Below are 12,348 nucleotides of genomic sequence, written 5' to 3' on the forward strand. Positions count from 1 at the left end.
CTCCAAGATACATCATTATTAAAAGGCCAGTGGTTAAAGATACAGAGAGACCCTTAACAGCAAGAGAAGTTACCAGAAAGTTGCCCCATGGGATAAGGGAGGGGGAATGGGGGAAGCAGTGAGGGGATTGGGGATTAAGAAGTACAAAATAGGTAGTTACAGAATAGGTGTGGGGATGTAAAGTACAGTGTAGGAAAATGGATTAGCTAAAGAATTTATACACATGACCCCTGGACATGAACAATGGTGGGGGCATTGCCTGAGGGAGTAGGGGGTGCTCAGTGGAGGAGGGCAATGGGGGAAATATCAGGACAATGTAACAGCATAATCATAGAATAGAATTTTAAAATTTAAAAAAAAACACCCAGACTGGTGTGCCTCAGTGGATTGAGTGCTGGCCTGTGAACCAAAGGGTAACTGGTTCGATTCCCAGTCAGGGCACACACGTGTCTGGGTGCGGGCCAGGTCCCAAGTTGGGGCATGCAAAAGGCAAATCACACATTGATGTTTCTCTCTCTCTCTTTCTCCTTCCCTTCCCCTCTCTCTAGAAACAAATAAATAAAATCTTTAAAACATTTTTAAAAATGCATCCACGCAGACACAAGCGTAAGCTTGAACATAAACAAAGAAAGCACAATGACTCCCCAGAAGTCCAACTGTGAACTGTACCCTAGGCTGAGACCATTCCTCAAAATAATAAATGGTTATAGAGAAACTGCCCAGGCAGAGCATCTAGAATCGTCTCTTTAAAATATAACTAAAAATGAATTTCTGACTTTCCTCTAAAAGTGCCAATGGTTGTTCATCTCACTCATGCCAAATTTAAAATCCTTATACTGTCTAAAAAGCCCTACCTGATCTACCTCCTGTTTCTTCTCATTTTCTGTTACTTTTCACTGTGGTCCTGCCACACTGACCTCCCCACTGTTCCTTCACACAAGCCAAGTGTGCTTTAGTTTCAGGGCCTTGGTACTTGCTAATTACACCTTCCTTTAATTTCTTTACCTAGGTAGCCACATCCTTGGCTCTCTTCTTTCAGGTCTGTGTTCCAAAGTCATCTCTTCACAGAGGTTTTCTCTGTCTAAAGACAGGAACTCTCTGTCACTCTATTCACCACACCACACTTTTTTTTCCATAAATCTTATCACCAAATGATATAATTATTTATCTTCTTGCACTAAAATGTAAGCTCCTTATGGGCTGGAAACTGATTATTGTTTTACCCCAGACTTCAGAACAAGCCTGGCATACAGTAGGCACTCAAATATTTTGTTAAATTATTAGAGAAAACATCAATGATCTTATAGTAAGAGAAAAATTTGTGAGACGTAGACATGATACTCATATGCAGACAAAACTGGGAATGACTGAGGTAATACTTACTGCGGCACCAAACTTCTGCTGGAACTGATCAACGACTGTGTATGTCACCTCTTCTTCCTCTACAAGGGAATGATGGTATTAGATATATTTGTCTTCCTTGGAAATAGAGTAGCCTTCCCACTAATTTTAGCCATATTAATAAACTCTTACTCTATTGCAACTCAAACATCCAATGTTATTTCATTATCACCTGCATCAGCCCATCACACAGTGAACACTTAGCATCCTGTTTGTCAACTGAGAATAAACAAAAGCCCCACCATTGATGATTTTATGAATTGAACTATTTAGTCATTTCCTGTGATAATCCAGGAATGTTTCCCTCCTCATAGGTTTATGTCTTAAAATCCTTCAAGATATGCACTTTTTAAACTTTATTTTTATTGTTGACACTATTACAGATGTCCCCATTTCACCCCACCCCTTTGCTTGCCTCCACCCAGCCCTCACCCTCCTTCCCTCTGGCCATCACCACACTTGTCTGTGTCTCCACGTTATGCATACATGCTCTGTGGCTAATCCCTTCCCCTTCTTTCATCTAGTCCTCTCTCCTCCCTCCCTCCCCAGTCTGTTCCATGTATCCAAACCTCTGGGGATTTTTTTTGTTTAGCAGTTAATTTGGTTTATTAGAACCCACATATAAGTGAGATCATACAGTATTTTTTTTTCCCTCTGGCTGGCTTATTTCACTTAGCATAATAATCTCCAGGTCCATCCACGCTGTTGCAAAAGTGCATTCATAACAAAAAAAATTACAGTTTAAAATAAATTTTTTTATAAAAAAAATTAGTCCTGCAGAAAGGCCAATGTCCACTCTTTTAGAATTCTCTGGGTTCTGAAAATTAATTATTTTTTATTATGTAATTGAAAAGATTACAATTATGGTATAACATGTAGTTCTTCATCTCCCAACCTCTAAACTTTGGAGTGGCACAGGACACAGTCCAAGTACCTCTTTCTTTTTTCTAACCATACTCACTCTCTTGGTGACCTATATCTTCTAGTCTCAAGATTTTAAATATCATTTACAGTCTAACTCTTGAATTTATGGTTCTACCTCAGACCTTTCTCATCTCTAGATTTACATTCAAACTTAGGTTGACAGAAACTAAAATCCTAATTATCTCCCCAAAACCTTTTCCACCCATAGTCTTTCCCATCTCAGTTTAATAGCTCAGGCTCAAACCCCTGAAGTCATCCTTGCTTCTTCTCTTTCTCTCACATCCACATCTGATCTATCAGCATGCCGTGTGTGCTCCACCTCAAAGTACACCCAGAATTCCACTTCTTTTTTTCTTTTAAAGATTTCATTTATTTTTAGAGAGAGGGCAAGGGAGGGAGAAACATCGATGTGAGACAGAACTATGGATCGGTTGCCTCTTGCACACACCCGACACAGTGACAGAACCTGAAACCCAGGCATGTTACCTGACCAGGAACTGAACAAGAGGCCTTTCGCTTTGTGGAATGACTCCCCACCAACTGGGCCACTCCGGTCAGGGTTGCCACTTCTTACCAGCTACACAGGTACTGCTGGGGTCCAAGCCCCATCATACCCACTCATCTCAAAATATTTCAATAGCCTCCTGTACATGCTTTCATCCTTGCCCTCTTTACAGCATTTCTCCATACAGGCTTTAGAGAGGCTTGTTAAAACAGAAGTCAGATCACGTTACTTCACTGCTCAAAACTTTCCAATGGGAAATAAAAGTCTTAAAATAGTATACAATAGTATAATATGAAATACTTGGGGATAAATAAGGAAAAAATATGTAAGACATGCTGGGGACTACAAAACATTGCTGAGAAATTAAATCTAAACAAATGGAAAGATATACTAGGTAAATGGATTGGGACACTTAATATTGTTAAGATGCTAATATTCCCCTATCTATCAATTCAATGCAATCTCAATAAAAATTCCAGTAGGGTTTCTTTTTTTTTCTTGGTAGAAATTAACAGGCTAATTCTGAAGTTCATAGGGAAATTTTAAAAACTGAAAATAGCCAAAACAACTTGGAGAAAGAACATTACCCAACTTCAAGCATAAATCAATTGTAAACGAACAGTCTATTGTTGGTGTAAAGATAAAGAAATAGATCAACGTCACAGAATAGAATGTTGAGAAATAAACCTACACATTTATAGACAACTGATTTTTGACAAAGGTGCAAATGTAATTGAGTGAAGTATATATAGTCTTTTAAACAAATGGTACTGGAATAACTGGTTATTCATTTGCAAAAGAGAAACTTTGATCCATACCTCATATCTATACAAAAAATAACTGAAAATGGATCATAGACCTAAATGTAAACCTAAAACTTATGAAACAGCTAGAAAAAAATACAGAGAAAATCTTTGTGACTTTGGGTTACAAAAGAATTTCTTAGATATAACACCAAAAGCATTACCCATGAAAGAAAATATAAATAAATTGTAGTTCATCAAAATTTAAAAAGTCTGCCCTTTGATACTTTAAGAGAATGAAAAGCCAGACCACAGATTTAGAGAAATATTTACAAAGCATTTATGAGAAAATACTTGTATCCAGAATATATAAAGAACTCCTAAGAAAATAATAAGAAAATATTCAATAAGAAAAATGAGCAAAAGATATGAACAGACATTTTACCGAAGATATTCAATGCCAAATAAACACATAAAAAGATCTTCAAAATCCTGAGTCATTAGGGAAATGATAAATCCAAAAAATCTTCAGTGGCTTTTCTTCTCATTTCAGAGTAAAAGCCCCTTCAATGATTACAATGTCTTCCATGATCCACTGACCCCGCTTCATCTCCTACTACTCTCCTTGCTCCAGCATACTGATCTCCTTGCTGTTATGTCAAGATCCTGACGTATTCCTGTCTCAGGGTCTTTGTATTTGTTTTTTTCCTGCCCCCCCCCCAAATATTTCCCACAGATATCCATATAGCTCCATCCCTCACCTCCTCCAGGCCATTACTCAAATGTTGCCATTTCAATAAGGTGTATCCTGGACACCCTCAATTGTAAAACCACCCTCTCCACAGACATCTACTCTTTCTTCCTTTTTTCTCTCCACAGCATCTGGCACTAGCATAGTATATATTATAGCCATTTACCTTATTTAATTATTTAGTGTGTGTTTACTAAACCAGAGCTCAATGAGGGCACAGATACCACACCTCAGTATACCAAATGTCCAGGTATAGTGTGCACTCAAATATTAAATAAACCAATGAATCACAATATGTTATCTTAATCCAGGACCGAGAATCAACGACTTAGCTGAGCATTCCACATGGAACCTTGATTCAGGGTTATGCCAACTCTGAAGAGTTGTGAACCACAATAAAGAGAGGCCCAGCACTCACCTGACAGGCTGTACTTGAGGTCATTCAGGAGAGAGGTGGTTGGTGCCTCAAAAGCAGGAGAAGGAAGCTCACATACACTTAGGTCTTCATTTTTCATTTTATCCATCCTGGTGCTCTCTGTATTTGGACTGTGCTTACAAAAAAGCAACACTCAGGTGAATTATTCTTTGTTGCTAATGCCATACACAGATTTTGCCACACGTCAATGATAAGAACCCTAGACCTCTATTTCATAGATGGCCCATTCATCCACTGCTTACCTGACTTGGATATACCACCTAAAGATGGGAAAAATGCCCATCTATTTTTTTCTCATTTCTATTACCTCAGGCCATTTTAGGAATTACCCAGCTAGGGAATTAGAGTTAGGTAAGACATTCTACTCTGATGTGTACATTTGGGTAACATCATAATTAAGAAAATTATTCCATCATACCTTACAGAGGATGCCTTTTCCCCCAGTGCAGTTTGTTCTGCTTCATCCAGTAGCTCCACTGTAAAATAAACAAATGACTCCCAACAGTTTCCAATCTGAAAGCAATTAACACTCCATCTATCCTCAGATGGACTGTGGATGTCTGGCTGTATACCACAGACAGTAATTAGAAATGAAATGTTGGTCCCTAGAGGACTTTATATGCTATCTATAAAAGAGAGTAGAAAAGACTATCCAAAGCACTAAAGGCTCCTAATATTTATTTATACTTTTCAATTATAGTTGACATTCAGTATTATATTAGTTTCAGGTGTACAGCATAGTGGTTAGATATTTATATAACTTACTAAGTGATCACCCAGATACATCTAGTACTCCCCTGGCATCATACATAGTTATTGCAATATTATTGACTACATTCCGTATGCTGTACTTTACATCCCCATGACTATTTTGTAACTGCCAATTTGCAGTTCTTAATTCCCTCACCTTTTTTCACCCAGTCTCCCAACCCCCATCTCATCTGGCAACAATCATCTGGTTCTCTATATCTATGAATTTGTTTCTGTTTTGTTGTTCATTTATTTTGTTTTTTAGATTCCATATATAAGTAAAATCATATATATCTTTCTCTAATTTTTTTCACTAAGCATAATACCCTCTGGTCCACCCATGTTGTTGCAAATGGTAAGATTTCATTCTTTTTATGGCCAAGTAATACTCCATCGTAGATATGCAGCACTTCTTCTTTATCCAAATGTCAATCACTATGTCCCTATGTAGCTTCCATGGCCATTCAGCAAGATTAGGAAACTCTTTACATGTGCCCTTTACCCTTTCTGCTCCAAGGTGCCTTTCTGGTCATACAAATTGGTTTTAGAGATATCTTTTCTCTTCTATTCATTCCTATCCTAATGCACTTTCCATCACACTATGTACTGTTTGGGGGTTTTCTGTAAAATCGTTTACAGAACTGTCCCCTTCAAAACTCTCATAGACTGCTACATTAGTAGTTCAGTGACATGAAAGGTAATAAAAACTAGACTGGAAATCACAAAAGATATATGCAAGAAAACATTCCATGAGATTCAGAAACTATTTATTTTTGACCTAGCAGTACAGGGAATATAGGAAATATTATATATCATTGATTCAATGATGCACATTTTAAGCAGCTCTGAAATTGCATATGATTTACAGTAACTGCACATGACAATTTAATCGGCAGCATTTTTTCCTTCTTAGGGTGGGAAAAGTAATAGTGTATGCTATAATTAATGGCATCTTGATTCAATTAAGTACACTTAGTTACTTTTGGGGGGGAAAGGCTCTCAAGGGCCGCTCTCAAATGCCTCTTTTCCTAGCACTACCTAGAAGTGCTGAGCCAGGGGCAGAGAAGGTAAAATTCACTAAAAACCATGATTAGTCAATTATTATCCTTCATCTTGATAATTCTTATTCAAGGTGCTTTTCAGGGAGACCCCTCCATCCCTGATTGAGCCACAGGGCAAAGAAAGAGGAGGTCATTTTTTGAGCTGAAAATTATGAACGCTAAGCCTTGAGAAAGAACTTAGGAGGAGATAAAATCCATGTGTACAGACCACAAAGCTAGTCAATGGTTAGTATTCTCCTGAGTTAGGGAGATGGTAGTACTGATCCCTTCACTTCTTGTTATGAACCCATCCACAGCCTAGTTTTGGGCCAGTCCAGAGCTCTGCTCCTCTGCAAAAGCTAATATTTAAAACACAATTAAAAATCCCACTACTACCACCACTCTCACTGCCACATTATAAAAAGGTGTTCAGAGGGACAGAGTGCTTACAGAAGCATCTTCAGTGACAAAGGACAGTTAGATAGTTGGCTAGAAGTGGGTCTGGATTGGCAGTCATTAATTTGGCGAGATTTTCATCTCCCCTAAACCTTACTTCTCTCACAAAACAAAGTAATCTTTCCGACAACAGTAATCTCTTTTACAGGAGTCCTTTCCTTTCCTCATATTTGCCCAAATGATGAGAAGACAGAAACTATCGCAGAACCCTGTGCAGACCTAGATCTCCCACTCTACCACCCTCTCCACACTGCACTGATCTTAATTCCTCCTTGGCAGGCTTTCTGCTTTTGAGCTCTTGAAAGCAAAAGTAGTTCCTGCTCCCAGCCATTTTTTTAGCCCATTTGGCTTGTCTGAAGCACATGGACCAGCTGAGCTTCTACCCTCTTTCAGGCAAACAACTGTACCTATTCTTACCAAATGGCTTTGGTTGGCAGAAATAAAGAACAGGGCTGTTTCCTGTGATTCCAAAACCTAAAAAGCTCTGAAAACCAAGAAAAGTTTTGGTAACTCTTTTAGTAGCAAACCCAAACCGACATACTATTTATAGTGCTATGTTATTCCACTTAGTATGATTATCCAACCATTTCTCTGTAGAAATGTTTTTCATTACAGAGTGCTGCCCAGATCCACTTGAGGTATTATGTAATATGAACAGTACATATCCTGTGTTAGGCTTTCCAAAAGTCCAGAACCATTCTGGACTCTGAAACATTCAGCCTCAAGGTTTCAGATAAGGGACTGTGAATACACTATGAACTAGTAGTGTTAAACTTGCTTACTGAGCAAGACAGTTCCTTTCTGTCCAGATTCCTAACTCTGCCTGCTGGCTGAGTTCTAGTAATGAGCACCAGCAACCCTCACATTGTAAAACCAGGATGACTAATGACTATTCTGCTCGTAATATTCATTGAAACAGTAAGGGTCAATTCTCAAATACCAACTTTAAGAGTTCATAAATGCAATATTAAAGGCAAGATAATACATTTTTTTTCAAATATTGAAAAAAAGGATGAGGCAGTGCAGTGAGTTTGTTACTAATGAAAATACCAATATCAGAATTCCAGGAATATGAAGCTCTCACCATTAACAATCTCATGCCCAAAAAACATCTTCACTCCTGGGATACTTCGACCAGTCTCCACATTCTTCACTGTTATAGAAAACAATTCAGTTGGTTAATTAAAAAAAAATAATATTCCCTAAAACTATAAGAAAATATGATGTCTCTCAAAAGTGCCCAATCTGAGTTTTATAAAAAATTTCCAAATTATTTTCCCCAAGGAATGAAGAGTCAGCAAAAAATTACAACACTATAGTTTTTAAACAAATAGAATAAAAAACAGAAGGAACCTCCCTGGCCAGTGTGGCTCAACTGGTTGGAGTATTTTCCCATAATCCAAAAAGATTGCAGGTTCGATATCTGGTCAAGGAACATGCCTAGGCTGCAGGTTTAGTCCCTGCTCAGGGCATGTGCAAGAGGCAACAAATTGATGTTTCTCTCCCTCTCTTCCCCTTCCCTTCCTTCCCCTTTCTGTAAAATCAGTAAGCATGTCCTTGAGTAGGGATTAAAAAAAAAAAAGAGGGAACCTCAGAGAAACTAAAAGGGCAGCAGTAGTACACTGAACTCAAACTTCTCTGAAGAAGCAAAGACTGAATAGCTCAGTTGGTTAGAGCATCATCATCCCAATACACCAAGGTTGAGGGTTTGATTCTCTGGTCGAGGCACTTAAAGGAATCAACCAATGAAGGCATAAATAAGTGGAACAACAAACTGATGTTTCTCTCTCTCTAAAAATCAATAATAAATAAAAATTTAAACTTCTTCGAAGAATATGCTAAGGCCTTTGGGGCAAGGTATTACATATACTTACTATATTTTCATCGATTTTTATTCCACCTAACTCCAGAAGAATTTTAAGGCAGCTAACTATTTCTAGGGTCCACACTCATGTCATGCTACATGCTAAAAATATTAATTGTCAGAAACAACAATCCAATTCCTCAAATCAGATAAGAGAATTAGCAGTTTAGATGTCATGCCTACAACGTGGTGTTATTTATCCAGATGGACATGCTCACAGCAGCTGTTACATGAGAAAATGTTTGTAATAATGGTAACTAAAACAATGATATATATGACATACCAGACTTATATTATGTCCATTAATAAATCTATGTCATTAAAGACTACAGAGAAATTTACCAAAATATTTCATCTGGACTGAATGCTTTGTTGAACAAGTGTGAGGCATTTACTGATTGTTGTCTACTCAGTACCATTTATTCAGGCTAGAAACATGCTCAACTTCCTTGTAGACAGTGGTGTCCTACTGGACTTCCAGAACATCTCTTTTAGGGGACTGACTCAGCTGGGTGGAATACCCTTTTCGCTGTTTTTCCTCTTCCTCTTGTCTGGAACTCTGAGGTTTGAAGCCATGTGTTAAAGATGGAAGAGCAGAAAGATGAAAAATCCCAGATCCCTGCCAACTTTGAGGAGTGTCACAATAGGCCTGGGATGTCTGCCTTATAAGGGAGAATAAAGTCCTAATTTATTTAAGCCCCTGGAAGCAAATCTATTCCTAGCATCTGAGCATGGTTCCTAATGACACTGCATTAAAAATTTCAAGTAACTAACTTGAAAACTCTTATTCTTCCCACTTAAAAATCTTTCAGATTGTTCCACGTTGATTTCAGAAGTGTCAAAATGCTATGACACTTCTAAAAGTAAGTAAGGTCTAATGTAAGGTCCTTCTAAATTATCCATGCCTACTTCTAATGTAAGGTCCTTCTAAATTATCCATGCCTACTTCTCCAGCCTTATTTCTCACATCTTTCAACACTAAAATTTACTTAGGGTTTCTAAATGCAGCACATTTTCATGTCCCTATATTTTTGTACATGCTGCAACTTCTGTTTAAAACAATAGTTCTCTCAAAGTGCTCCCCAGCACAGCATCAGCAACACCTGGAAACTTGTCAGAAATGTAAATTTTTTATCCCTATCCTAGACCTTAAAAAAACAAGTCTCCAGGTTATTCTGATGCACAAAGTTTGAGAACCACTCACCTAAAACAGCCTTCCCCTTTCTTCCCAGCCAGTTAATTCCTACTCACCTGAATAAAGTTCTGCCATCAATTCCTCCTTGAGGGAAGCCTTCCCCACAGTACTAATCCTATCACTCTCAGATCTAAATTACTGGCAGCTGAACCTTTGTGTTCCCATAACATCTGTGTGTCCCTTTATCAGAGAGAATATCATACTGTAGTACTGTATTAATACTTGCTTATGTCTCCATACTAGACTAAGTTTTCTGAGTACAGGGACAGTGTTATTTTTTTCTTTTTAAATATTTTATTTATTTAAGAGAGGGAAAGGGAGGGAGAAAAAGAGAGGCAGTAACATCAATGCTCAGTTGCCTCTCATGCCTGCAACCCAGGCATGTGCCCTGACTGGCAAGCAAACCAGCAACCCTTTGGTTCACAGGTCGGCACTCAATCCACTGAACCACACCAGCCAGGGCAGAGACATGGGACAGTGTTATTCTTATCTACATCCCTAGTACCTAACACAGTCCTGGGATATAAAACTATCAATAAATAGTTACCAAGTGAATTAATCCTAGCCCACAAAGGTCATAATATGGCTTAACAATAACACTAATCTCTCAAATGTCCTTTATGCATATTTTAATAGTGAACTTGAAACTTACCATGCCAGGAAAACAACTACCCTAGCAAGTCAATATTCTAGCTGAATAAAAAACTACATATTGTAGCTTCAAGGTGAACACATGGAGGATCCAGGAGAGTGGCACACCTAGAGAGGGCATGAAAACTTCGAGTCCCTTCCCACATACCTTGCCCTATGCATCTCTTCCATTTGGCTGTTCCTGAGTTGTATCCTTAATAATAAACCAGAAATGAAGCTTGGAAGCTGGCAGGTGTAGGTTATTTTATTACCATGAGAATAATATTAGTTTGGCCAAATAATTCATTTAGTTTTTTCTGTATGACAGCTGTAGTAGTGTTTAGTTGTTTTAACTTCATTTGAAACAATTTTGTTAGATTGTATTGTGACAGTTGTCATATCAGTGTGCACTTAAAAAAACTTATTAAAATTGGTGGATTTTTGTGCAGCCATTTTAATATTGAAGATGGAAGAAGATATGCAACATATTTGGCATATTATGCTTTATTTCAAGAAAGGTAAAAACACAATGGAAATGCAAGAAAAGATTTGTGCAGCGTATGGAAAAGGTGCTGTCACTGATGGAACATATCAAAAGTGGTTTGTGAAGTTTCTTGGTGCTATTGACATTTTGGCCAAATAATTCTTTGCTGTGGGGCAGTCTTATGTATTGGAAGGTGTTTAGCAGCACCCCTGGCCTCTACCCACTAGAAGCCAATATCAGGAGATAGCTGACATACTCAAAATATCCAAATCAAGAAAGTTATTGATGAAAATGAAAAATGCATGTTTTTTTTTACAAGAAACACTAAATGGACTTTTTGGCCAACCCAATAGACAATCACTGAGGTGGCAGAGCAGGAGCACAAGACATCACATTCCTCCTGGCATCTGCACTATTCCTAAGCAGCCTACCTACCTATGGACTTCTTTTTGCATGAGAAAAATAAATGTCTTTGTGAATTTGTCTGTTGAAGCCAAAAGCAATTCTAACTAATGGAGAGGTTATTCATAATTTTAAGATGTATATGGAGAAAAATTAAAAAAAAATCCAATTAAAAAACTCTCTATACTGAAATTGTCCACTATCATGTCAATAAAAGTATAGAAATGGGGACAAATTAGCATATGCAGCTATGTTGCTCTGCTAGGGAAAATAGCATTCTAATCTTCCTCTTACTCCTTGCCTAAAATAGGAATAATGACTACTAATGATCCCTGTGGAGCCCAGAGTCATCATTCAAACTGTTATTAATCTCTTAAATGGCAGAAGAGTATGAGAAATAACAAGAGACCTTTCTTTAGGACAACAATCTTGTTAGGGTCCACATGCTGGAGCACTCCCTCAAAGATGCCACAGACCAATGTGAGTTTCACCCTCCTCCACAAAATCTGATTGAGGAAATGGTAGTCACTGCTGAGATCCATGCCTTTTGATTCCAAAAGCAGTCTTCACGTAATCTTCACTGAGTATCTAAGCACTTGAAAATAAAAGAGATCCATGATTTTTAAAATATTTTGGGGAGGATGGGGTTTTTTTCCTCTTTCCCCATACCTGGAAGGGACAAGAAAATTAAAACTATGAGAGTAACTCAGTTTTGTTCAACTTCTTAGAATGATAATGAGAAAAAGATCTCTTTAAGCACCAACTCT

General features: G+C 37.9%; 1 protein-coding gene across 3 annotated transcripts in view; it reads right to left on the reverse strand.

The window, feature by feature from the left end:
• Positions 1 to 12,348, reverse strand: part of EXD1 (exonuclease 3'-5' domain containing 1) — a 37,477-nt gene that overhangs the window by 22,232 nt on the left and 2,897 nt on the right. For 2 of the 3 annotated variants that reach the window (XM_028506078.2, XM_036031922.1), the window contains exons 2-6: positions 11,991 to 12,176; positions 8,091 to 8,159; positions 5,179 to 5,236; positions 4,743 to 4,870; positions 1,384 to 1,442 (exon numbers count right to left, since the gene is read on the reverse strand). In XM_028506078.2, coding sequence (XP_028361879.1) covers positions 1,384 to 1,442; positions 4,743 to 4,870; positions 5,179 to 5,236; positions 8,091 to 8,159; positions 11,991 to 12,123 — 447 coding nt within the window. In that variant the 5' untranslated portion in view covers positions 12,124 to 12,176. The remainder of the gene's footprint in view (positions 1 to 1,383; positions 1,443 to 4,742; positions 4,871 to 5,178; positions 5,237 to 8,090; positions 8,160 to 11,990; positions 12,177 to 12,348) is intronic. The other variant, XM_036031918.1, reaches the window with a different exon arrangement.

Source organism: Phyllostomus discolor, chromosome 1 (assembly GCF_004126475.2).
Source record: "Phyllostomus discolor isolate MPI-MPIP mPhyDis1 chromosome 1, mPhyDis1.pri.v3, whole genome shotgun sequence".
Taxonomy (NCBI): Eukaryota; Metazoa; Chordata; class Mammalia; order Chiroptera; family Phyllostomidae; genus Phyllostomus; species Phyllostomus discolor.